Genomic DNA, 27,824 nt, shown 5'->3' with positions numbered 1-27,824 from the left:
ATACCAAAAAAAAAAAAAAAAAAAAAAAAAATCAAAGCTCAGCTTCCTTGTCTGAAATGAACAAATTCTAATCATGAAAGAGAAATCTTCAGAACCCAAAGTCTAGATTGGTTCATGACCCCGGTTGTGCAATTGTGACCACCTTTAGAAGTTCAGACTCCCCAGCTGTGGAAGCACTTGCTCTACTTTTGCCACAGCTAAAGGCTCAGAGGATTACATAATACTCTGAAGTGTTTGAGAAGCAATATCCCCATGTAGGGCTGAGGTCAAGTTGAGGTCCTCTCAGCTGAAGTCAAGGTCAAAAACTTTCACAAGTTCTGATACTAATAATCTCTTTTTGCCTCCCTAAATATCTAATGAGCCACAGGCCACTGAGTGCAGCACTCTCTCTACTAAAAATGTGGTGCGGAATGGGAAGGGCGGCATGAGGTTTGCAAACTTTTTCTGTGAGATTGTAATGTAATATGCTATCGAAGGGTGTAATGTTGCTAGCACCAAGACACTGTAGAGTTCTTTCATTTATTCCACACTACAATTTCTCATTTTGAAAAAGGAATTATTAGCAATAATAATAAGTAATCATTATATTGCTCTTGCAAGTTTATAAAGTGATTTTCATATGTCCCTTTGGGTGATTAGAAAGCACACAGAAAACTGTGACAACAAAATTATGAACTATACTGAGCACATTTATAAACTCTTTGTACCTTGTTATAATGTTCTATTGTATGACCACTCTCAGATAGGGACAGGATTCGTCGTTCATTAGGTCTACACTACTGATTCACTACACTTCTTTTTTTAAATCTCTCCCAATTAAAATGAAAAGGCTAATTAAAAAAATAAGATAATCTAACCAGTTAACAAGAATAGGATTGTGTTTGTTAAAGACTATCAAATGACTCCAACTTAACCAATTCCTCTACAAACTATTATTCTATTTTCAAAAGAAAATCAAAGAATAAACTTCCTTTCCAGTTTCTCAAATAAGTGGGACAATATATGAAAAGGTACACTTGTACCCTGAAAGAATTAATGTACTTCAAAAGCAGCCAACAGCCCCATAGTAGATAGGAAAATGTACTTCTATGACATATTAATATATGACAAATCTGGTCTAATTGGTTTCTGACCTTCCAGATCACTCAAACTCTCCATTAACTCACATCTAACCAGCAGGGGGGTGAGCTAAATGGATAATGAGTATTAAAGAGGGCACCTGGGCACTGGGCGCTGTATGTAAGTGATGAATTACTAAATTCTACTCCTGAAACCAATATTACACTGTATGTTAACTAATTGGGACGTAAATAAAAATTTGAAATGAGAAAATAAAATAAGGGCGTCTCGGTGGCTCAGTGGGTTAAGCCTCCGCTGTCAGCTCAGGTCATGATCTTGGGGTCCTGGGAAGGAGCCCCACATCGGGCTCTCTGTTCAGCAGGAAGCCTGCTTCCTCCTCTCTCTCTGCCTGCCTCTCTGCCTACTGTGATCTCTCTCTCTGTCAAATAAATAAATAAAATCTTTTTTTAAAAAATCAGAGGAATGGAGAAGTTTTTACAGAGAAAGTGAAACTAAATTTGAATTTTGAAGAACAAAATATGAGTTATCTACGCAGAGACTTCCAGCCTTCTGTTGTCTAAGCCACCCAGGCTGTGTTGTTTGTCATGGCAGCCTCCGCAATCTGACACAGTCCCGTATGACTAGAAAGAGAGGGCGTCAGCAATGGCGGGAGGTGAGGACTACGTGAGTTTCTCTAGAAGAGTTAGCTGCCATCTTTATCACCTCTCACCCACTGAGTGTGGCCTCGGTGGCCAAATAACTGGGTGACTCTCCCCAATAAACCCACCTCTCCCCATGCCATAAGACTGAGTGCTCATTCCTGGAACTTTTCATCTAAAAGGGGTGATGCAAGAAGAAGAGTTTTTTTTTTTTTTTAAAGATTTTATTTATTTATTTGACAGACAGAGATCACAAGTAAGCAGAGAGGCAGACAGAGAGAGAGGAAGGGAAGCAGGCTCCCTGCTGAGCAGAGAGCCCGATGCGGAACTCGATCCCAGGACCCTGAGATCATGACCTGAGCCGAAGGCAGTGGCTTAACCCACGGAGCCACCCAGGCGCCCCAAGAAGAAGAATTCTTGACGGCCACGCATCCCAGCAGCCAAGATGCAGGTCCTGCCTCGACTTCTGGAGCTGCCTAGGATGTGGCCCCTTGCAGGCTGGTTCTCCAGCCCCCCTTCATTTATTTGAGTCTCAATATCCTTTCAGTAAAGTCTCCCCTACTTAGGAAAAGCCAGAGTCATTTTCTATATCAGCTAAGGTCCCTGCTTGCTGATAATTTTCATCTCCTTCAGACTGGAGAATGAGAGGGCTTGCTGGGTGACGTTGAGGAGCAAGGGGTCTTGAGAAATTATTGATTTGGAAAACGATCAATTGTCACTGGTGTTATTTTTCCTAGCAGCACTCAGTGGCCTGCATGGAAATGTGAAAGTCATAAATGCCAGACACTGTAATCCCCAAAGAGTTATTGAGACAATGAGGAGGTAACATATGGGTCAGTTTCTTATTTTTTTTAATGAAATTTGTCAAGACATATTGGATTAATCCATAAAGCAAAGGTTTTAAAAACATTACTTATTGGAGCACATGGGTGGCTCAGTTGGTTATGCATCTGACTCTTGATTTTGGCTCAGGTCATGATCTCGGGGTTATGATCTCGGGGTCCTGGAATTGAGCCCCACCTAGGGCTCTGTTCCCTGCCCCCAGCCATGCACCTGCTTGCTCACTCTCTCTCTCTCTCTCTAAATAATTAAGCCTTTAAAAAAAATACATATTACTATTTCCTTAAACTCTGAAGTGTGGCCTTGAAATTATCTATGCCCATTTGAAGTTTATAAAATTTTATTATTAACGTTAACACTTTGCAGTTAAGCAGCTCTTTATTTCAAAGAATGACACATATGTTAACAACTTACTATTTCTGAATTCTTACCTGTGCTAAAAACTTTCATTCTGTAAATGGGAAGTGAGATGAAGAATACATGACTTCTTCAAGGTTTGGTCTGAGTAAGTTTCTTGACTTTTTTATCATAAGCATTAGCATCATCACTATTTCCATTTACTAATTCGGTTTGCAAAGCACGTCTGCTAATATGACCTTATTGGAGCCTCATTGACTGGTTTATATATTCCATGCTGTTTTTTTTGAAATGCGTCTTGGATCTACACTAGGTGCTGGGGATACAGCAATTAACTACTGAGGTTAACTAGCTACTGAGAAGACTCAGACAGTATTCCCTGCTCTCACTCTGTTTCTAGACTACTGATGGTCTTAAACAATAAACACACTATTCTGGCATGCTGGGCATGATTGTGTGATGGAATTTGGGGAACCAAAGTATTGTAGGGGCACACCATGGTAGAGACGGTCCAAAACCAAAATGGGGTGAGTAGTGCATCCGGACTTACCATAACTTTATAAAAAGACAGGATGGAGATAACACTCCATTCCATTTCAGGAATGAACAAGCAGCTCAGGGAGGTCAGGGGGCCCAGAGACAATAACAGAGAAGTGATACTTCCAGACCACCCACCCTCACTCCTTTCCCTCTCCTGCACAATCACACTGTCACCAAAATCACTGCTGTCACTTCCTCTTCATCATCCTCAGCACCATTATCATCACCATCATTACAGTAAGGAATTTAATGGGACAAATATAACCCACAACTTCAGTTTATACCTGGAAAGAGAAAAAGAGTAAACTAGCACCAAAACACCAGCAAATGAGAAGCAAAGACATTACCTAGTCATGACTGTAGAGTATCACAGAGGGCAAGTTTGCAGGGGGCACGTTTCCAGGAATAGATATATGTCAAGGAGTGTTTAAAAAAGAATCAGAGGGGGGCACCTGGGTGGCTCAGTTGGTTAAGCATCTGCCTTCAGCTCAGGTCATGATCCCAGGGTCCTGGGATAAAGCCCCACATCGGGCTCTCTGCTCAGCCAGGAATCTGCTTCTCCCTCTGCCCCTCCACACCTCTCATGCTCACACTCTCTTTCTCTCTCTCTCACATAAATAAGTAAAATCATTTAAATAAATTTTATTTAAATGGATTTTATTTTATTTTTAATATAATATTTATATTAATATAATAATATTTTGATATTGATTTATTAAATAAATAAATTTGATGTATTGATTTGTGTACTAAAGACAGAAAGAAAAGGGACTGGAGATACAAGGAGAACCTTAGCTGGTCCCCTAAAGATGGCAGCTGGCAAAAGGTGGCCACAGTATTGTCCCCTACAGCAGGCATACAGACTAAGGGGGAGCTAGAGAGAACAGTTGGGTAAGGGGAAACCGTGATGAGACTTGCCACCTAGAGGAGGCCCTGCGATTTTATTCAGATGCACATTTCTTCCAATTGTATGAATGTTTAAAAAAAAGAATCACAGAGGTCAAAGGGAAGGACCTATGATGATTTAAGGAAGGACGTATGATGATTTAGGAAGGTAGAAAGAGCAAATTTTGTCTGAATTATTAAAAGTTTTATGAGAACAAGGAACGTTCTCTGAAAGTCAGACCACACTGTGGTCACAGATTATGACCACTTCTGCTCCTTTCTTAGAAAATGTTCTGTTTCCAGCACTACTACAGAGTATTTTTTAATGCCTACTCGTTTTGTCAACTCCCCCGTCACAGCTCCCTTGTGCCCCAAATTATAAACATCTTGCTCTTTCCTTGAAACTGGGAATATCATGGTTAGTCTATTAAAAACATGAGGCTTCTTAGCCTTCCTGTAGGATAACAGGTGATAATTACCACCCAAACATTGGTTTACCTCTTCAGAGGTTCAAATTTAATTTAAATGTTGGTACAATTACTATTACAGACCGCACTTCGACGATCGATCATTTAAACTATTTTGGTGTGACCCATTAGATCCCAAAGTCTTTTGCTTTCCCGGAGAACTGGTTTTCCACGGAGGGTATCTGAGTGGCCTTTGAAATGCCCAACCAAACTCTGAACTGTCATAAAAGCTGGGGTTAGAGATAAGGGGTAAGAAAAGGTTCCAGTCACCCAGGCACATTTCTGCTTTTTTGTGCAAGCTTCAGATGAAATACAGTCACTCAATAAAGTCCTTCAGTTTCGCTTTCCCTCCCTCCCTCTCTTTCTCCCCATTCGTCCAGAGAGGGGAACCCTAAACCCTTTGGACCCCTGCCAGCAGCACCAAAAGAATCTGTTGACTATTTTCCCAGGGAATTCCTGCCTTAAATGTCAGCAGAGCATAACTCCCCAGCCAAAGCAGAGTCTGCCTCGACCTGAATCAAGGAACATGTGCCTGCTGTACCAAAAGGGAAGACCTGGATCCCTGGGGCACGGGGACGGGGCCAGAAATCACCTCTGAAAGTTTCCATGTCCCTTAGAAAGACCCCAGTTCCCTCAGATTCACCCTCCTGAGAGATGGGAGATGGAGGCTTGGGTTCCTTGCGGGTTCTTTGATTATTTTTATTTCCCTCTTTTGGTGGCAAACTGTATTTCTGGAAGCCACTCTGCAGGAAGGCAACATCTCTTTGACAAGGGAACAAAGTTCGATTAAAGCCCTTTGTTGTGGGGGTTCTGGTTGTGGCTCCTGCTGTTGTTCTGTTTATTTGTTGGTTTTTAATGAACATCCTGATATATAAGTGCTCTGGGGGGAATTCATGATGCTCAGACTCATGAAAAGCAAAATAAGATTTATGACTTGCGATTGAATCTGCCCCACCAGCCTGGAGACACTTCCCGTCTGGTATTGAGGCATTGCTGGTGTGTTTTATCCTTTTGTATTACTTCAGTGTCTGAATACATGAAGAAATATTAAAAGTTCCAAGGGCAAAGGTGGGGGAAGGAGTCCACAAACCCCAAAGAAATACATTAGCACCAAAAGAAAACAGTATGGTGTGTTACATAAAAAATTCGGAAGCAAATTGGGTCCATGAGCTGGGTTTGGCTGAGTACTCTTGAAATTTTCATTTACTCTTCTCTCATTTTTCTCTGGGAACACTGATCTTAAATTCATGTGCCATGTTACGATCCTCCCTCCAAAGATCAGACCACTATATGATAAGAAAGTCAAAAAGATATAATCAGTAAGTTGTGACTCCATTTTTTTTTTTAAAGGAATTATGCCCTTTTCAAGTTACCAATGGGGGGCGGGGACTAGATTCCAGGACGCCTGGGGGGCTCAGTTAGTTAACCATCTGCCTTCAGCTCCGGTCGTGATCCCAGGGTCCTGGGAGGGAGCCCCACATGGGGGTTCTTGGTCAGGGGGGAGCCTGCTTCTCCCTCTCCCTCTGCTGCTCCCCCTGCTTCGCTTGTGCTCTCTCATGCTCTCTCTCTCTCAAATAAATAAATAAAACCTTTAAAAAATTTTTAGATTCCAAATGTCATTTGGCCCTGAGCCCAGGCTAGTTCCAAACTGATCGACTTAGGGCGCCTGGGTGGCTCAGTGGGTTAAAGCTTCTGCCTTCGGCTCAGGTCATGATCCCAGGGTCCTGGGATCAAGCCCCGCATTGGGCTCTCTGCTCAGTAGGGAGCCTGTTCCTCCTCTCTCTCTCTGCCTGCCTCTCTGCCTACTTGTGATCTCTATCTGTCAAATAAATAAATAAAATCTTAAAAAAAAAAAAAAACTGATCTACTTAGAAGTGGTTCTTCGCATTCACCAAGACTTTCACTTCATATTCCCCACACCACCCCCACGAGCACATCAAAGCTTTTTTCTTCCATCATTATCCTGCCTGCATCGCCCCAGAAAATCCTACTGGAAACGCTGTCCCTAGTCCAAAGAAAAGTCAGGCAAGTAGCAATTATTGGACAAGACTGAAAAGGCTGCCAGAGAATCGGTAACACTGCCTCAAATATGTAAAAAGACAGTAAGTAATACCTGACAAGAAAAACTACCTCCAGTAGGTGAAGGGTTAATCCCTGGTCAATTTTCAGCCACTCTGCTGAGAGTACTAATAAGTGCTTGAGTTGGTGCCAATGAGGGTGGCCCTTCCCTTGATGGGAATAGCCATCCCTTAGGAACTGACTGTCAACACATGCTACCAGGGCAGTGATCAGCCAGCCAGAAGAAAGGGAAAGAGTCTGAGAAACCGTGGCAACCAAGTTTGCTGGCACTTTGTAAAATGGTGACGGGAACTTGCCAAGGCCAGAGAGTGAATGCTAATGAGCCTGGGGCAACCTGCAAAGAGTGGGCCTGAAAAACGTCCTCTCAATGATCGGTGGCCCCAAGGGAGCACCACTCACGGTGGGTTCCTGTGGAGAAGAGAGAAGACCATGGGTTTCATTCACAAGAAAGAGCCTAAACACTACAGTGTCTGTCCTTGGGTTCATAGACCTCAGGGTCACTTCTGACTCTGTGGTCTTAGGGTCAGAGTGATTAGCCCTTCTGTCTAAAAAATGGAAGTTTTCAAATTTTTTAAAAATATTTGTGACCCGGTTCTTTTTTAATTGTACTCTAAAATCTGAATGATTAAGGCCTTTAAGAAACAACATCAAATTGTTTACGTGTTCTTTGTGAATTCACATCAATGACCCCTTCCCCCTCTCGACAGAATTTATTCCTACCTTTAGGGAGCACATTTTAACAAGGCTAATCCCCTAAACCCTCACCCCATGGACAACCATACTGTGCGACCCCGTTCTTAAGGATGTAAAGTCAACAACTTTTGTTATCTGAGAATGCTTGAGAGAATAATAAAATGTTTCTCCGAAATTCACACTCAAAATTTTCACCCCTCTCTAATGGTTCCTCACCCATTCCGAAACCCCAAGTCCCTAGACGAGACGAGAAAACAGAAAATAATAGTTGTGATGCTTTCTTCCGAACCAGGCCCCACAAATGATGTCGTCAGGCTTGTCCCTAGGTTTGCAGATATTAAATTTGCGGTTCATTTCCAAAAATTTTATCCCCACTCAACCTCCATATTTTTAAATTTACTACTTCTTACTCAACAATTGTTATTAACGTAACAGTCAATAGAACACCCTGCAATAGTCTTATTTCCTATTTTTCCTATTTTCCTGTTATCCAAATCACTGTTACCCAGCTACAAATGGACTTATCTACTGTACTTAAAATGCTACTTCTCAGATCAAAAACTTCAAAAGAAGCCACTGGAAATTCAGCCTCTCAAAAGCAAATGTACTACAGCCCAGATCTCAACCCATCTCAACTGCTGGATAACACAAATCTGTTTTCTCATAGGTGCCCAATTTCAACTACGACACATAACCAACCAAGACAAATGCTCAGCAATCCACTGTGGTGAGAAGAATCGAAATAAAATTGGGGGAAATCCTCAATTTCAAAGATTACCAGCTAAAGAAATGCAATGTAAGCAAACAAAATGCCCTGTGTCTACGGCGATCAGGTAGAGAGAAGTTATTTCAAGTTCAAATATAACTTGACGATTGCCACATGGTGCAGAGTCTTTCCACCCCTACACTCCAAAACCCAATCAGACAAGTGGCCGTAATCTGACTCCCAGTGCACTGGGAGCTGCAGGGCAGGCAATGAGAGCTGCACTCTGGCCAGGGAAGGCATGAGTGGCAGACCCGCAGCAAGGCAGTGGGGGTAAGTCCTTCTTTGCCTTAAGGGAACAAAGTGCGGGGCCAAAAGATGAAACGCTCTTTTATTATAGATCTATGTGTCTTCTCAGACAGAATCTAGAAGGAAACTATAGGGCAGGTAGGTGATTCTTTTAGATCTGGGTACTTGGCATAATCATAAGAGAGGCATAGGGAAGGGAGAAGAAAAAAAAAGGATGCTTTATTGCAAAATCCTCCAAATATCTGAGACCTGTGCATGCACAGGGAAATTACCCTATGGAAGGAAATCTATCTGCAGTATTTTTCATCAGAAAAATTACTCACCGGGAGGCTCAGCTGTCCAGAAGTGGATCAGGCTGTGTGCTCAGCTAGAAAGTAATGTGTCCGGTTCAGTACAACCCGGACACATCAACAAACCCCCTTTGTTCTGGGGCGAGAGAAGCAAAACAAATAGTGTTGATCCATTTTTCCGAGAGTATGAACGCATAAGGGAGCATCGCTGATAATAACAGGAGCTATGACAGACTCTGCCTGCCGAGGTGAGCGCTTGGAAGGTCAGGGGTATGTATGTGCTGCCTGGCAACTCTGGGGTTTGCAGCTAACTGAGGCTGTTCGCTCTGCCCTGGAAGGACATCAGATTCTGTGGGTTTTCCAAAAAAAGCTAAAAAACACTGTTTAGGAGTATATTTATCTATTGGGGTTTTTATTTTTTTTTTTATTTTTTGGTGTTGTTTTAATTCCTTTGGCTGATGAAAATTTGAAGCTGAAAGAGCAAGTGAGTTTCTTAAATTAGGTCTCTGGAGAGGCGGGAGAGAAGAGGCAGAGAGATAGAACTTGGGGGGCTGGGGAAAGTGAAAGAGCCGGGGTGTAGCCAGGAGGCGGCCTTTTGCCAGAGTCCGCCTCTCCTGGTGAACCTGCTGTTGAAAAGGGACCTGAGGTGTCCTGCCCACCAGCCTCCTTGGCTTTCTGCTTTGTCCTCTTCCTTTTCCCCACTTAATCCAGCCATAGACGACCAGCACCTGTGGTGGCCCCTTTGCCCCTCGCCTCTGGCTGCAGCCAGGGCTGCTGGTGAGTTCAGAAGCCCCATTCCTAGCTTCTTTTCAATCTGTGAGTTCTTTAAATTTCTCCCCCTTGGGGATATTTTTAATGTCTCCCTCAGGGCATGCTTCCTGCTCCATTCTAAGAGCTGTTTTGGCTCTTTATTTTCTCTTTCTCTAGGGATTATGATGCCATTGTCCTCTCCGCTGGGCTTTCTTGTAATTACTTAGAGGAGTTCACAGGCAGGGGACACCTAGGACAGGCAGAGCAGGCTGTGCCCCCTCCGGAGCCGCCGGGTTTGGGCCAAAAATGGGTTTCTCCTTCCAACTCGGAAGCAAAGCCCGGTATCAAACCAGAGGCTGAGCTAAGATCCTAAAGGTCAAGGGAGAGTTCCCTAGCTCTTTCGGCCCAGCATTTCCCCACTGCTCATCCAGAACCCAGGCTGGGCGCGGGGTGGGGGTGGGGGATGTTCCTCTTCCTTATACATCAAGGGAAAAGCTCTAATAACTCTAATCCGTTCAAATACCTGGCTTTCTCGCCTCTTTTTTCATAACCCTCTGGTGATCAGTGTTTCCACACTCCTTCCCTCTCACCACTACCACGAGAAAAGGATAAGGCCAACTGTCTTGAATAATGGGATAACTAGAGTAATGGTACCCCACATTGGGAATTCTAGCCACTTCTTACCCAAAGCAGCAGTTGGCATTAATATCCTCAAACCCGATCCCTTCTCCTTCCGAAGATCCTCGGACAGTTAAGAGGAAAACAGACTGGAGGAAGAAAGTGCTTGCTGCACCCCACCACCCCCTCCCGCCCCAATACACACACAAGGTCCCCGCCGTCTTTCTGGGCCACGCAGGCGGAGGAGAAGGCCGCCAAGAACACGCGGGGGAACAGCCACTCCCCGTGCAGCCTCCTGCCCTCTGCCCAGCGCCCCCGGTCCAAACTCGGCTGCCCCTGGAGGGCGCGGACCGGGTGCCTGGGGCGTCCACACCCGCCTGCAGGGTCTCTTTGGGGAATCATGTCTGAGGGGTCATGCTGGGGGTCGAGAAAGGGTAGGGCACAAGATGGGACAGTCCCCCAGGCTTCCAAAAGCACGACGGAGGCCGGGATGCAGCTGCGGCTGCCGGGACGCCTGGGACAGGTCCGGGGCGGGGGCGGGGCGGGGGCGGGGCCGCGACTGTTTGTCCACCTGGCACCCGCGTGGGGGTGGCCGCTCCCCCGGGGCCCGAGGCTGACACGGCCCAGCGCCGTGCGCCCAGGTCCGCAAGGGAGACGGAGAGCGTGTCCCTGTCGCTGCTCCGGCCCTGGCAGCTCCCACCGCCCCTGCCCGTCACCCTGAGCTCCCCTCCCCGGAACGACCCGGCTTCTCCAAAGACCAGCTTCAGCGCCCCGGCCTCCTCGCGGGCCTGCTCCCGAAATCCGCGGTCTCTGCTGGGGAAGAGGAGCATCGCGTTCCACAAACCCATTTTCAGAATGCCTTTTTGTGCAACCAAGGGCAAAACGGCAAAAAAAAAAAAAAAAAAAAAAAAAAAAAAAAAAAAAAAACTCCCTTTTTGTGTGTATATTGCTTTACGTTCAGACTCTAAATGGCATGTGAAAAGTACAGTGAAGCTTAGAAACTTACTCTGAGGGAATTAACTCTTGCTCTGAAGTACATGTATTCCCTTCTCCGTTCCTTAAGACAGTGAAGAAACCGTATTTCCCTTTCTAGGCACTCATCGGTGCTACTGAAAGAGCTTTGACTACTAAATAAAAGGAGGCCAGCGTCACCATTTGACTGTTAAGGAGACCATTAATTAGGAAGGTTTCCTGGAAGCATTCTTTCTTGATATGCAAATAGCCTTGGAGAGGGCCATTCCCCACAGTTGGGCAAGATTACATGTACGCCTGGAGTCTTCACCCAAATTCCTGAACCCTGCTTTGGTTAGACTGATACCATTTGTTTTCTTTTCAGTAAGTGTGGACCATTGTGTAGAAGAGAGAACATCATGGTGGCCTTCAGAGGGGTCTGGACTCAAGCTTTCTGGAAGGCCGTCACAGCAGAATTTCTGGCTATGCTCATCTTTGTTCTCCTCAGCCTGGGATCCACCATCAACTGGGGGGGGACAGAAAAGCCCCTACCCGTCGACATGGTTCTCATCTCCCTTTGCTTCGGACTCAGCATTGCAACTATGGTACAGTGCTTTGGCCACATCAGCGGCGGCCACATCAACCCCGCTGTGACAGTGGCCATGGTGTGCACCAGGAAGATCAGCATCGCCAAGTCTGTCTTCTACGTCACAGCCCAGTGCCTGGGTGCCATCATCGGAGCCGGGATTCTCTACCTCGTCACACCTTCCAGTGTGGTGGGGGGCTTGGGGGTCACCACGGTAGCATCTTTGGCTCTTATTTTCAAACTAGGACTCCAGGCTTCTTGCAGACCCCTGCTACATGACACCCCAATAGCCTGAGAGAATTTCCTAAAATCGCCCCGGGGCCCGAGGCTGACAGGGCCCAGCGCCGCAGGCCCAGGTCCGCAAGGGAGACGGAGAGTGTGTCTTCTTCTTAGAGGATTTCTGATGACTCTTGATATGCTTGAAAACTCATCCCAGCAACATTGATTGTATCCATATATAATCATTGTTCGTCATCTAGTGACTTGAATATTATTAGGCTAGGTGGCACAAAAGTTGTGGGGGTTTTTTTCCCCCTGCTCTTGCTCCCATCCTAGCGAATATACTAGACTATATATTTAGCTTAAGGCATTTTTTTTATTACAACTACTTGTTGGTGCACTAGCAGAAGAAACTATTTTGTTTCCTATCACATTCATGAGATTTAAAATGATCTACATCAAGGGCCACACTTAGAACAATAAATTGGCGCTTGATCCTAGTTTTGTCCTTAACTGGTTAGGAACATCAGTTGTTAGCTCAGCACCAGGATTGATTAAAAAAAACCCACACACAGTTTAAATTTTAATTGAAATGTATATTAATTAATTTAAACCTAATTAATGGATTTAATCATTGCCTTATAAAATTATAAGAGTCTCAAGAAACTCCTTTATAAGTTAAGTGCAGCAGTGGCACACTTTTGCTTCCTTTGTAGAAAAGAACATTCAGCACAAATTCCCGCTTGGTCATTGTACGAGTAATTAACTATCTGTGATGACCCAAAATGAGTGGAAATGTTTTTTTTTTTCTTTTTTTGGAAGCAGGGGGAGCATCTCACTTGTGGGGTAGAAGAGATGATTCAAATTAACCATTGCTTTTTCCAGTGATGAAGTATGCCTTTCACTATGATATGTTATCACAGAAAATATACTCGTGCTTCAATTCAGATGGAGCATTTTTCTCTTTCTAGGTTCATGGAAATCTTACCGCTGGTCACGGTCTCCTGGTGGAGTTGATCATCACATTTCAGTTGGTGTTTACTATTTTTGCCAGCTGTGATTCCAAACGGACTGATGTCACTGGTTCAGTAGCTTTAGCAATTGGATTTTCTGTTGCAATTGGACATTTATTTGCAGTAAGTTTCCAAGTCCATTTAAATAATTGACTCATTTCATTTACTCTCACCCTAGAGCTGGCTTAAAGATGTGTTTTACAACTGTAGTTCTTTAGTATCCAGCCACGTCTATCCATTTTAGGTGATTATTTTGTTAAGTTTGTTAACTTTCAGAAATGTTGATATAGCTGCTAACATCTTGACAGTTCCTCTACCTGACTTGGCAAATGGTAGCAAATTGCAGTGTACGCTTCCTGCTACTAGTCCCGTCTCAGCAATGTCTGAAGTTGTTTTCTTTTTTCCTGTAGATCAATTACACCGGTGCCAGCATGAACCCCGCCCGATCTTTTGGACCTGCAGTTATCATGGGAAATTGGGAAAACCACTGGGTAACCATCATGTTGATAATTCCTGTCCTCCTACAGTTGGGGACAATTACCCACAAAGCTTTTTTTTTTTTTCTTCTTCTTTGCTTGCCAGCTTTCTTACTCCCTTCCAACCTTGAGTCCCCACTTTCCTATACTTTTCATAGAGACCAGGGAGAGACTAGACCAAATTTACTATAAAACATCATATCTTATATCTATTCAGGGCCTTCCATAATAGTCTTTCTTTTTTAATCAGCACTGCTCTGGGCACTGTATCTGATAGACTGAACCTATGGGGAACAAGCGAAAATCAGGGTGTTTGGTGAATACGGGGTTTCAATCTCTGAAACTAAAGCCTTCCTGGCAATAACAAAATATACACTTGCAAAAAAATTTAAAAAAAAAAAGAAGAAAGAAATGCTTAAAAGCACTGCCCATAGCAAAAATATTTATCTTTTTTGTTTACAAAAGCATGAACCCAATTAATAGTATGTGAGCTGGAAGCATCTGAACTGCAGATGGAGAGGAATAAATGATGCAAATGTTTATGCCATTATGACCATAACCATAGCTGAAACATCGATGATTTCCGAAGAGGCATGCTTTCCAGTGTCCTGGCTAACCTACTTATTTATGGGGTGGCAGTGCTTCCAGAGCTTAAGGATGTCCATTTCTAAATACCGCAATCCGTTCTATTTCAGTTGTTTCTTACAACACAGGAACGGAACGGAAATCCATGAAGTGAATAATATGGCAGTTTTAAGGCAACTCCTAGACGAACTTAAAATAACCAGTAAAAACAGGAGACCTACGTAAGCCAGCCTCAAGTAGGGCTGCCTTTGATTGTCATGGATGTGCTGTGAAGGCTGTTTTACAAATTTTATTTTTAATTCAAGAATATAGCTCTACGTCACTTGTGTTTTAATCTCATTCATACAGTCATTATTGACCCAGTTACATCCTCTCAACCGCAGTGCACATTACAAATGAGAGGAAATCCCACCACCACTATCGACATTCCCTGCTCAGAAAGTGTACGGAGCCTTTAGACGTAATTTCAATCAAAGAATGAGAGTCAGTGCTCAAAAGCCAGATTTTGGACCCAACCGTGCAAAACATGTCAATATATACCACCCACAGGATGGGTCATTTTGCCACTGATATTTCCAGTTATGTCTCAAAATGTGCCATATTAACAGGAATGGAAATTTTTAAGGGGCAGTATATAGTTATTAATGGTAAAAGTACAACTGTAAGTTCAACTTTCTTAAATTCAAACTATTTTTATAATTACAATTTAGACAAATAGCAAGTATTAATTTCAGTTATGAGGACTTTAAAATGTGGGTAAAAGTATATATTTTTATTAATTACCTAGTGGTTGTGGTAGGCCAGCTAAAATTCGACTAATAGGAAACTTCTTAACTTGTTGACTGAATTAAAGGTTTCCCCTTATTGCTATTTTATAACAAACTTAATCCCAATGAACACAAAGGCCCATTCTGTAGCAATAGGTGTATGGATTTTAGAACTAATTTACAGCATATTTACAGACAGAGAGCTTAACTGATAGACTATAAGAACACCAAAATGTTGAGTTTTCTAGATAGTGTAATGACACTGTTTCAGCTTTCCTCTTCGCACTTTCCATATATATATATTTTTAGCAAGAAAAATTATTTACCTTTATAAATTTTGAAAGTCCTTTTAAAGTATGTTATGACTTTTGTTTGAGAATAACACTTGAAACTGAGATTTGCTCTTTTGGGGGAGCGTGTAACTAGATGTCTTCTGCGTTGGAGTTTTGGGGATGCATCTAATTAATTATTTAGAAGACCTTTGCCTCCCTTGTGGGAGTTGTAGCATGGGGACTAGAACATGTCTAACGAGCAGAGGGCAAAGACACTTAAAGGAGGATCTAGTTTCTTCTCGGATTGGGCAGGGAGAAGGTCAACTTTTACATGCTTTCTTTCTGTTCAGGATAAGGAGCTTGTTCCTTGTAACCACTCTACTGAGAGTTTCCATATGAAGTATATGAGATCAGCAACAGCTCAAATTTTGAATTTTCTTTAGAATTATCAATGAGGATGCTACATGAAATTCACTTACAGAGAGTGTCTTAAGCCAGAAGCATTCCTTCTATTTTTTTTTCAATTGAGAAAAGGGGAGTCTCCTAAAAAGCAGGGCAGTAGTTCAAAAGAGAAGTTTAAACTCATACAGACCCGAAATCCCAGCTCCAGCACTTGCTAAGCATGAAATCCTAAGCAAGCTTCTTGCCCTCTCAAGGTATCCGTTTCTTACCCATAAAATCAGGACAATAATCATATCTACCTCAAAGGTTTCTGTTGGAATCATGGGAGTTAATATAAGAAAAATGCTAAGTACAGTTGGCTCAGTAAACGAAGTTTCTGTTGCTCCACTGAATCTGTTGAATGAATGTCTGCTTTTCTGCCGCATATATGTACTCCAAGTAAATGCCGAAGTTTACCAAAACTTAACATTTAGTTTACTCTAAACACAATAACGGTATGATAAAAGGCTTCCATTTGTTGAATGAAAAATCCTATAGAGTTACTAATCCTCACCTAACTATCACCCATAAACAAGGTACTGGGTTTTTTTCACCTAGTGACCATGGTAGGAACCATGAGGATGAAAGAAGAGTAAAAAACAAATCATGAGGTTTTCTATTAAATCAAATCACCAGATTTTAGGGAAGGAAATCATGTAACATACAGGAGATGACTTATCGCCAGCCTATTCACATACAACTTTATATTGTCTAGGAAACATGGAATGGAGCCTGTTGCTATGAAATTGGGAGAAATAAGTACTTTACAAGGATTATTTCCATTGAATTTTTACAACCGGTGAGGTCTGCATTATTATAATCCCCACTTTGCAGATGAGGAAATTAAGATTTAAGAAGTCACGGTATTGATGCAAGAACTCACCAGATTGTTGAGTGGTGGAGCTGGGCGCTGGGATTCCATCGATCACATCCTGCTGAATAACTAGATCTCAAACGATAACATCTGTGTGTTGATCGCAGTTAGGTGGGAAACCAACATAAGATGGCAATATTAAGAAAATAAGAGAAGTACTCTCCAGAAATTCTTTTTTTTTTTCAGTTGAAGAACTCTTAGTGCACACTTTATGTGCCATTCCCACCCCCCCCCAAAAAAGAGCTATCTCAACTTTAAGGATTATCAAGAAATGGAAAGGAAATAACTAATAAAAGCAAGAAAAGCAAAAACAGCCTTTCCCTGTTTTCCGTTTACATGTTATTTAGCAGTTTACGGATTTCTGATGTGCAGATGATACATTTTCTTATATTCTTTCCAATCCTGCTTTCTTCTGCACAGCACATTGGCTCCCTTAATGTCATCCAGCTGGGCTCTAGATTCATGAGTTGTTCAAAGCAATAGTTTTCCTCCACTTTCACTCCATAACTCTCCCTCTTTTCCCCCAGATATATTGGGTTGGACCGATAATAGGAGCTGTCCTCGCTGGTGGCCTTTACGAGTACGTCTTCTGTCCAGATGTTGAACTCAAACGTCGTTTGAAAGAAGCCTTCAGCAAAGCTGCCCAGCAAACGAAGGGGAGCTACATGGAGGTGGAGGACAACAGGAGTCAGGTAGAGACTGACGACCTGATCCTCAAACCCGGAGTGGTGCACGTGATTGACATTGACCGGGGCGAGGAGAAGAAGGGGAAAGACCCGTCGGGCGAGGTGCTGTCTTCCGTATGACTAGAAGATGGCACTGAAAGCAGACAGGAACCCTCAGAACTGTCCTCAGATTTCCTTCCACCCATTAAGGAAACAGATTTGTTATAAATTAGCCATGCGCAGGGTTGTTTTCTCATGTCTTATTATTCAGGGTAGATAAAAAATATTTCTTTGTTCCACTGAGGAGGAATGGAAGAAACCTATTGTGAATTCCAAATCTAAAAAAGAAGTCTTCTTAAAGTGTCCCCAAAACAAATATGAATCCAGTGAATCCTGCTGCCGTTCATGAATAATCACTTTAAAATGTTGATCAAGATTTGGTTAAGTCTTGCCTGGCAGAATTTAGAGACACACCTATCAGCTTAATCCTCCAATACTATGTCCCTGGGATTGTTGATCCTTGTTTGAGTATTTATTCCATTAAGTCAAGTTTTTCAATGGCAAGGGACAGTATGTCACAGAGTCATGCATATTCAAGAGAGGAAATATAACATGATCTTTTATGAGCAGTCCCTTACTATAAACTACCTCAGCAAGACAACATTAACAAGGGTCATTGTTAATGAATTGTTTCCATTTTATATATGTCAAATACCCAACTTTCAATCTGAACTCCAATTCATAATATTCCTTCCTCTTCCTCAGCACCCAAGATAATGCAGACAGAAAGCCCAGAAATCTGAAGAATGTTCAGAAACCCTGTATATTTATTGTTTCCACCTAAAAAAACATCCAAATCATAAGAAACAGCTATTAAGACAAATAGGACAAACAGACTCATATGATCTTACTGGAGTGGAGGAAAAATTGCCATTCTAAAAAAATCATAAGGAAAAAGGAATCTATATTCTGGAATCAAATAGTTGATCTGTTTTCAGTGCCCGTCCTCAGATACACCACATGAGGTTAACAATCGAAGCATTTAACCACTTAACCATGTTGCTTATTTTTTTAATTTATTGGCAAAACGCGGGGTTTTGTTTGTTTGTGACTTTGGTTGTCTATATTTAAACATTAGTTGAGATTTTTTTTTTTGAGATTTCTTTTTGATAACAAGAACATAACTAGCTGAATCCTAACTTTTTGTTATTAAGCTCTGCTCACTCTGGAAGGTGGTAGGTGGGGGCCTGCCTGGCCCCCATTTCTACTGCTTTCTTGCGTCTCATAGGTTCGTTGATAGTCTTCAGTGTGGCGTGCGATGGTATTTTAATGAGTGAAAATGCAGGAGAAACAAGGAAGGCCATGGTTGCAGAGTGCAAGGGTGAGGACATGAGAACACTGCATATGCAGAGCAGACTAGACAACCGATCTTTCATTTTTAGAGATACTGTACCTAGGAACCCAACACTGTTTTTAAGCATTTTTATTACTAACTCATGTATTTGTTGAGACATGTCGTTCTTCCTGAATGGCTGTGCCTAGTTAGTAGAATGGTCTCTGGGAACCCCAGTCTCTAGCATCTTAACCACCCAGGCTAGACTTTGTCTTAGACAAAGAGCTGCAAATGACAGTTTAACTGAAAACACAGCTAGTAGGGAAGCAAAAACCCAGCCCTGCAAAGAATGGCTTGGAAATAAGCTGATCATCAAGGGCTTTCTTCTCCCACACACGGCTCCAAACGTGTGCCACTTTTTAGAGTTAGTGGCAGACGCGTGTCTGTGGCAGTGACATAATGGACCACTGTTCAACCTGATTCTCTTTGGTGCTAAGAAAGTGATGCTCAAGGTCCCCAGGGAGTCACCACACCAGGGCAACGCCTGGGAGCGCCACTGGTGGTTTTCATGGCAGATTCCTAAACCCCAGGCGGCTTGCTCAGATGTGTGGCCAGCCACAGTCTCCAACCAGGGAGACCCCATCGATCATTTCCTATTTGGGGAGGCATCTATAGGAAACAGGGTGAGATTCTCACGATGGTTTATGCCTGTCTTTTCAAATGTTTGCACAGTATACGACTAACGGCTGAAAATGGAGGGTCGGGCAGGGAAGGCTGATGTACGCTCAAAAGATAATGCTATCAGCCAGGTCAAATATGTCAGCTCAGCATTGAGGTTAACAAGCATAAGTTAAAAAGATTTCTTTAATATGCTTACCGTTTGCTAGCTTACAATCCATTTTATTCAGCCATGTGGTTTACTTCTTATGCACTCACTTTTATACTCACTTCTAGTTAGAGTATTTAATAAGTTAGTGCTTAAAAAAAAAAAAAAAGGCATGAATGATGTTTTTGTAAATTGCTTTCCAGCCACCAGCAGAGTGCCTGGCACTTAGTAGGTTTGTGTTAGTTAATAAAAATTTATGAATTTCATTTAGGATTTAAGAATGTAAATAAATTTCTTCGTATCTTGATTTTGCTCAGTATTTAATAAAAGCTTGATTTCAAGGACAACTAAGGGAAGGCAATACAAATGTAAAAACCATAAAATATATTTTTGCGTTCTAATATTTTAGAGGCGTAGAGTCAATGAAAGCTTTGGCACTTTTTTTTCCCCTGCATATGAGACAACATATTTTGTATTTCACTCAAGGCTCTGCCAGTAAAAAGTAATGAAATTGTACCTTTCTAATGACATCTATGCAGCAGGGGTCTATTGCCTTGTGGATGGCACCAAATTATCCAAGTGTATTAGGAGACGAGGGCTTTTTCCTTTAATCCCTTCTTATTAATGAAGTGCATCATGCCGCTCCCAGGAGAGAGCCGCTGACAGATAGACAGAAAAGAGATCAGTTAGAAAAAACTGGAAGGACATAAATGAATTATACCCAGCCAGGAAGCAATGCCGAGCGTCTCTTCCCTATGGAAAAATACAACAAGCACCCCAAAACTGTAAGATGGTCCCTACAATGAAAATGTATATAGTTTGTGGAAAGAAATACAAAGGGTAAGAGACATATTTAAGTTTGGGGGGCTTTCTTAAATATTTGGGGCCCAACATTTGAATGTATTATTTCATTGTTGAAGTTGCCTTTTTTATTCCCCCAGAGTCCTAAACTTTTACAACAGAAGGAAATATTGTCCGGTACCTGAATTTTTGGCTAAATGTAAGATTCCTACACCTTGTTTCTACCACTGGATGCTTTTCATACATTCTTCCCCTTTCTGACTCTTCTCCTAATGCCGTCGATAGGTCCTAGCTGTCTGGAAAAGGTTTTGAAAGGATTAGATATATTTAAATAAGATAGATTTGGCATTAAACTATCTGATTAATTGTTAGAGTCTGATTCCAAATAAGACAGAATATTCTCTTAGGCCATGAAACCAGGCAACTTAGCCTCCTGGTTCAAATTCAGTAACATAAGAAAATTCCAAAAAAGAGTAACAAATTCAAGCACTACCGTTAATCCTGGCGAGGCCCTTTGTTGCTTTGTGTTGATACTACTCCCGCATGTTATAAACATTTGACTGAGAAATTGCCTTTGTGACAACTAGATGACAGTAGGAGCTCAAGACACAGCCTTAGCAGACGATACAAGGCCAATGTAACTTCTCATTATAAGCACTAAGATCAGGCAAATTGAGAATATCTTATGTCTGAAAGTAATTCTTTCCTAATATGTATGGCATCAAAATTATTAGGAAGATGTGACTACTATCTTGAAAGTATACAAAACTCACTTTCTTTACCACAAATTTTGTGTGCTTGCATTGATATTGTAATACTTTATAGATCACCCCAAAATAGCAGTAACTTCTGAAATTCATAGTTCTCTGAAATACATAGAAGACATTTAATTTGAGGCTCAAAAACTGTGGCTACTCACTTTTGCAGATGACCATACCCTAGGAAAGCAGTTATAGTGTTACCCACACGTGTTAAAATCTAAGAGCTGAAAATTACACCCAATTTCTATAACCCATTCGAATATCTTTTTAGATTCTCGTTGGCATTAATTAAATAAACATGCAGTTTATGAAAATAAAATTGTTTATCACTTTTATGACCCAAATCACAATTGTAATTCATGATAAACTGGTGAGAATAAACTGAACATATGGTTATAGTCACAATTATTTATTAACTGAAATATTATTCCAACATCAGAGCTAATGTTGTGATTTAAACTGTAACATCTAATATTTGGAAAAATCTATTAAGTATTAGCATTGTGGTTGCTTTTCATGAATTACATTGTATCTCATACGACTAAGTTTGTGCAAATAAACTTTTAATGTTTGAAAAGTAAGCATTGCATCTGACAATGTTTGAAAATTCATTCCCAGTTTTTCCAAGCTAAAATGTAAGAGCATCCTTGAGAATGACCCAAAGGTTTAGATATTTGAGTATAATCATGAAAGACTGATTTGATGAAAGACTGGTGGAATCTATATAAGGGAATGCATTCTTGGAAAGGCTGCAGAGGATACACGATTTAGGCCCTGATGTACACAGTGAACGTTGTGCTTTTGCGGGCTTACTTCTAAATGTTCACATCCACGCAGAATAGGTCCTTGAAGGTCAGTTGGCATTACAGGGAATCTAAAAGTCAAGACGTTCACTCAGATGAGGCTGGTATTGCTAACTAGAGGATCCATCCTGAGGGCATCTGGCAGATTCTGCCTACCCAGATGGATAATATAGGCACAGGGAATACTGGGACACTCCCTTGGGTTCTTAGTTTGAGAGGCTCCTCAATTTTGAGAAGCTATAGACCCTTAGAGAAGAATCGAGGACAATCAATTATATAGTGTGCCACCCATCAGATGAGTAGCAAATGATGCCTTTGAGCCGGATGGGTACGTACCTCTCTTATAGCATTCGTCAGTGTTAGGCAACATGGCAAGAGCCGTATTTCACATCGTAGTGAAGGAGCTTGTGTAGGTATCTGTCTCCTCTACTGGCTTCTAAACTCCTTAAAGACTAAGATGGTATTTTATTTATTCCGTATCCCCTACCCTCAGCATCGAGCACCAGGCTTGACATTTCGCTCAATATATGTTCATTGCATGAATGAATAAAGAACTTAAGGAATATCCCACAATCTTTAGGAAATACTACAAAGTACCATACCTCAATCTAGTTGCTTTTGCTGTTGTGTAGATGTGGGTTAAATATTAGAATTCTTATAGTTCCAGTTAGCCTGAAAGTAGCTCCAGCACTAAAGAAAAATCAAAGAAAAAAAACGCACAGAAAGAATAAAACACTAATTGGATTTCTAAAATTTATACCTAATGTGTAGGCAACAAGACATGTTTCCATTGCTATATTTATACAATGGCCAGATGTTAGATGAAATTTAGCTCAATGAGTATTTCAGCAAGAAAAGTATTTTAACAAGCATGGGAAGCTAGAGATATAAATGTCAGACTGATTTTAGGTAATTATGCTGTTTGGAAAATGTCCAAAACATATGTCACCTGAACAATTCCTAGTTTGGTTTTTTTTTGGCGGGGGGGGGGGGTTGTTTGTTTTTGTTTTTGTTTTTATTTACATTTTTCTACGTCTTCACTCCTCAGGTTTAAGGAAACATTGAGAACTCTGGAAAGCTGAGTTGAGTTCTCCTCACACAGAGTCAGAAACCTCTGAGAAACCATGGCACTGATTTTTCAAAGCTTTATGGAGAGCATAATGAGAGCCCATGGCTAGGGCTCAGTGAAAGTATGGTGAGTGGATGGGTGGATGGAGCAGTGGCTGGAGGAGTGGACACAAGAAACTCTCCACTCTGGGAGATACGCAGTTCATCTGTGGACAGATGGAAATCGTGGCCTGGATTCTTTCTTCCCTTATGAATGCATTGGCCATGGGTCAGGAAGGTCCAGGAGAAATGCATGGGGTTTTGGGGCACCTGGGTGGCTCAGTGGGTTAAAGCCTCTGCTTCTGGCTCAGGTCATGATCCCAGGGTCCTGGGATGGAGCCCCACGTCTGGCTCTCTGTTCCGCAGAGAGCCTGCTTCCTCCTCTCTCTCCCTGCCTGCCTCTCTGCCTACTTGTGATCTCTGTCTGTCAAATAAATAAATAAATAAATAGATAGATAGATAGATAGATAGAAGATAGATAGAATAATATGGGGCTTTATAAATTACTTTCAATCATTTAATCTTCATTAAATGGGGTATTACTCTAATTTTCATTTCCAAAGATGGGAGAACCAAGAGTCAATGAGATTTTTAAGCAAATTACTCAGTATAGCGAAGAGTAAAGCCAAAACTAGGGACGCCTGGGTGGCTTCATCGGTGAAGCATCCAACGCTTGATTTCCCCTCAGGTTATGATTTCAGGGTTATGGGGGTCGAGCCTGCACTGGGCTCTGACTGACTGTGGAGCCTGCTTGAGATTCTCCTTTTCCTCCTCCCTCTGCCCTTCCCTGGTCCTGGTATCCCTCTCTCTTTAAAAAAAATAAATAAATAAATAAGTAGAGCGAAAACTGGATCTCACACCCCAATTAATCCCATTTCCCTAAATTATTCCCCGAAATCACACAGAGTTCTCCCATTTCTTCTATTCATCTATCAGTTTAATTTCCCATTAGCCATATTTCCTTACGTGGCAAGAAACATATACTGTCCATGCTAGAGGAAATCCTTATGTACAACACTGACAAAGGGCAATATATTATGTACTACAGACCTGGACTATCACAGACTTTAAAAAATAGTGCTGGGCATCTGGCTGGCTTAAGTCAGTGGAACACATGACTCTTGACTTTGGTTTGTGAGTTTGAACCTACACTGGGTGTAGAGATTACTTAAAAATAAAATCTTGGGGGGAAAAAAAAGGAACGTAGTGTTAGCTCCTCCAACAGGGAAACTTTGGATAATTTCAGACATTTTTCATTAATATTTTTCCTTTTGAAAATATTATAAAGATCATTATTTGAGATCTTTTTTATTTGATCCAGAAAAGAGAATCAAGGATTAGTTGTGAAGTCACTGATAAGGTCTTCCACATTTCAATAATAATAATAACAATAATAGCTTTCAGGTATTGAACACTTACTGTGCACCAGACATGACCTTCACGCTAGTCTACTCATTCCTCCTGGAAACGTTATGAGGCTGGTTTTGCTGTTACCCCATTTTACCAGTGAGGAAATGGAGGCCTACGGGACATAAGTAGCTTGTTCAAAGTCAAACAGCTACTAAGCAGTAACCATGGGATCTGAGCCAGGGCAGTCTATCTGGACGACTCTGAGCCACTGCTCTGTACTGTGTCTTACCTGTGGTACCAGAGGCTTCCAACTATTCCAACATTCATATCTGCTTTTTCCAAGCTTTTGACTTTTCATATCCAATAGAGATTGCAGTGTGTTTAAACTTCTCAGTTGTTCCCAAATTCACCTCTCATTATCATTTTGATCACCTTTGAGGCAATTATTTAAATATTCAAGTACAAATGCCCCAAAGATAAATCAGCTAAACTTACTAAGTGTTTCTGAAAGGGACTTCAAATGGCCAAGAAAACTTTTTCTTCTCGGAGCAGGGGGTATGACGGACACCTCTTCCACAATATACCTTCCACTTTTTAGCTTGAATTTCCTGGCTTCTTAAAAAAAAATAAAATTATAATAAGGGAACCAGTAAAATGGTGTTTGGAAATCATCTGAGCTTACCCTAGATCAGACTACAAAGTTTACAGTTGTGTTTTCTTTTTTTTTTTTAATCGGTTGGGGGAGGTAGGGGAGGGGGAGGGGGAGGGAGAGAAAGAAGCCTGAGCAGGAGCCACCCCCAGCATGGAGCTCCGAGCAGGCCTTGATCTCAAGACCCTGAGATCAAGACCCAAGCCAAAATCAAAAGTCAGATGCTCAACTGACTGAACCACTTAGGAGCCCCACAGACTGTACTTTTTTAAGTAAGATAAAATGAAGGTTATTTTTCAGTGGGCTAAGTGATAACATTGTTACAATGGCAATAGCTTTGGGAAGTAACTGAATGGAAGAACCCTTGTCAATACTTGCCCTTTCCTGCAACAGGAAGAGGAGAAAGATTTTCACGTTCAAAACAGAACCAAACACGCCCCTAGTACCTCCATGTTTGCAAACTCCAGAGCTGTAGATGAAGCCCTTCAGTCCTTTGACTCAGGCTTTCAGAAAACAACAATCTTTGAAAATACAGAGTTGTATAAGCAATGACTATGAGAATTTAGGGCTCCCAGAGGGGAAAGAGGAAAGACAGGAAGGAGAGCAGGAATCCCCTAGTCACAGTAAAAGGGGGGTGGGGGTCTCTTCGCATTCCTGCCTTCTCCCAGCACAGAAGTTGCTAGCACAGCAGTTGCTCACATGCACAGAAAAGTCCCCATGCTAAGTCAGTGCATTCTTCTATATAGAATCAGAGCCCCCAGAGAGATCTGGACTATGCTCTATCCTCCACAGATGTGAGACCCCATCCCAATTTTAATTGTCACATGTTAGGCCAAAGGGAAATAGCCTTCTCCCGTGAGGGGGCGGGGGGAGGATGCAGCTTGATGTTCAGCAAGGAAGACAGGATAAAAGCGGGATCTCCCCATTTCGCTCAAGAAATCTAGCTTCTGAAATGTACGTCTTTGAAAAAGAACACTTTTGAGCCTAAATCCAGCACATGGCTCCTGAAAATGATTCGCCATATTAAGCTACTCCAGGATTTCGATGTCAGGACTTATCACAAAGGATGTAAGCTTCATCTGGTTGTTTCAAAAGCCAATCTCATGAAACAGTCGCAGCGGCACTGAAGAATGAGAGGGGCTGAGATTTCTCTGGTGACCCGCAGTAAGAAAGAGTTGAGAAAACCTGATACAGATTATTCAGCCCTGTGGTGTTGGTACATTGTGGTTAAATCATTCATATTCTTTGAACTCTAATAAAAAATTCTCATCAAACAATGATGACATTTTCATTTCATCAAAGTTTAATCACAAGAGTATTGTAATTCTGATTTTCTTCACCTCGGTTCAAATTGAAAGTAATTGTCAGACGTCATTTTAATTCTAACCATTACATCCCTTTTTACATGTTCTCCCTCACATTATCATGGCCCATTTTGTTCTCTAAGAAGCATGTCATTTTTTTCTATTATTCAAGCTGTTTTAAAAGAACTTTGTCACCTACTTACAAATAGTACACTTAAGGCTCATTTTAAAAAGCATTTGAGATAACAAATTAACATGAACGGAAAATGTTTCCTTGAAACACTGAGAGACATGAGGGGTAATAAATTCTGACTATGGAATTGTTTGATGTTGGAAAAACACTTAATTGCCTGAATTCTTGAGTGTTTCAGAAAGAGAATTTCCTTAGCAACCCTCAGAACGATGGGCTTAAAATGCACAAAAGCAGAGAGGTAAATACAAGCTTGTTTAATTTTCTTTCATTGACATTTTGGAAAAATAACTCTACTTTATCTCAGCTGAGACAGAGAGGAGGCTCCCTCCTGGAGGAGACAAGGGAGTCCTAATCACTACTTCTAGGGACATAGGGAAATCCAACAATAAAACTGAAGAGGACTATATGATTTGGGATACTATATGTGTTATATTTTCTCTTTCCCACAAGAAACGTGTTACTGTTGGAATCAGAAAGAGAAAAAGAAATGATGTATTTAGAAAGGTCTACAAGGTCTGACTGAAATGGGTCACAGGGTGACACAGAGGATATAACATGGAGACTCTTGGAATCATTCTCATGCCTGTGTCCACATCAAAGAGCAGAAAGTCCAACCAAAGCAAGGATTGTGCCCTCATATTCTGATGGGGTAAGCAACCAACCAATGGGATGGAGTCAAGAAGGCCTTGGGGAGATTGGAACAAGTGGAGGCACACCCAGCTCAGCAGATTTTTGTCCTCCGAGAAATTGGGTCCAATACGTTCTGATCTTCTGATCTTCTGATATTTTAGACAAAGTTAAAATTTCAAATTTTATATGAAGTCTCCAGATTCTTAAATGTTGGCCTGTTCTGTCTGTTTTTTGTTTGTTTGTTTTTTTTGTTTTTTTTTTTTTTTTTTTTTATTTATTAAAGAGACAAAAAACAGAAGTATGAGATTGGGCCAGACTCAGGTATCACCAATTTGAGACCCTTACTCTAAGGCCTCTTGGACATCTTTATTTATGTTCCTCAAACACCTCAAACTGAATGTGTCCCAAACTGAGCTAATTGTCTCATTTTCTCCAAGCCTGTTTCTCCTCTTACGTGCCCAAACCACAGAGTGTCCAGACCACAACCTAGCTGTCACCTACATGTAGTTTCCCCTCCCATTCATTCCCCATCATTTGCCAAATAGAAGATCTCATTCCTTCTTGACTCAATCCGTACTGCCTCTACCTTCGTTTAGGTCAATGCAATAGTCATCTAAATCATTGTGTTACCCTCCAAATCCAGTGACTCTCAACCAGAAGTAACTCCATCCCCCAGATGATAATTGGCAGTGTCTGCAGATATGTTGGTTGTTACAGCTGGAGTAAAGCTTGGGCACCCAGTAGGAAGACGCCAGTGATATTTCAAAATGCAAAGTCCTCTACCCCAACAAAGAATTATCCGACTCAACATGTCAATAGTGCTGAGGTTGACAAATCCTACAACTGGTCTACCTCCCTTCAGTCTTGCTTCCCTCCAAGCAAGAGGAATAATCTTCTCTTAAAAATGAAATCGTATTTCAAGGTTATCTTTCAAATGTGAAATCATATCTTTTCATCTTTTAAAGGTTA

General features: G+C 41.6%; 1 protein-coding gene across 8 annotated transcripts; it reads left to right on the top strand.

Annotated features, from left to right (window-relative positions):
- The first annotated feature begins 8,474 nt into the window (after positions 1-8,474).
- On the top strand, positions 8,475-26,005 carry AQP4 (aquaporin 4). 8 transcript variants are annotated; one of them, XM_045065480.1, is made up of 7 exons: positions 8,475-8,615; positions 11,586-12,000; positions 12,977-13,141; positions 13,429-13,509; positions 16,961-17,125; positions 20,199-20,257; positions 22,671-26,005. In XM_045065480.1, the coding sequence occupies exons 1-6, from the start codon at positions 8,584-8,586 to the stop codon at positions 20,241-20,243; spliced, it is 903 nt and encodes a 300-aa protein (XP_044921415.1). In that variant the 5' UTR covers positions 8,475-8,583; the 3' UTR covers positions 20,244-20,257; positions 22,671-26,005. The 8 variants fall into 8 exon arrangements, 7 of the variants coding, with proteins under 7 accessions (XP_044921415.1, XP_012906928.1, XP_044921414.1 ...); XR_006602079.1 differs by having other exon boundaries at positions 16,961-20,257; XM_013051474.2 differs by lacking the exon at positions 20,199-20,257.
- Positions 26,006-27,824: the final 1,819 nt, after the last annotated feature.

The sequence above is a fragment of the Mustela putorius genome, unplaced genomic scaffold (genome assembly GCF_011764305.1).
Source record: "Mustela putorius furo isolate JIRA1106 unplaced genomic scaffold, ASM1176430v1.1 tig00003858_pilon_pilon_pilon, whole genome shotgun sequence".
Lineage (NCBI taxonomy): Eukaryota > Metazoa > Chordata > Mammalia > Carnivora > Mustelidae > Mustela > Mustela putorius.
The sequence above is the reverse complement of the archived record's forward strand: the minus strand, read 5'-3'. Positions and strand labels throughout refer to the sequence as shown.

Coding starts and splice junctions, on each gene's coding strand:
- AQP4 (XM_004742867.3), top strand. CDS start 8,584: ATGAGTGGCAGACCCGCAGCAAGGCAGTGGGG. Junction 8,616..11,585: donor CCCGCAGCAAGGCAGTGGGG/GTAAGTCCTTCT, acceptor TTTTCTTTTCAG/TAAGTGTGGACCATTGTGTA. Junction 13,142..13,428: donor CAATTGGACATTTATTTGCA/GTAAGTTTCCAA, acceptor TTTTTCCTGTAG/ATCAATTACACCGGTGCCAG.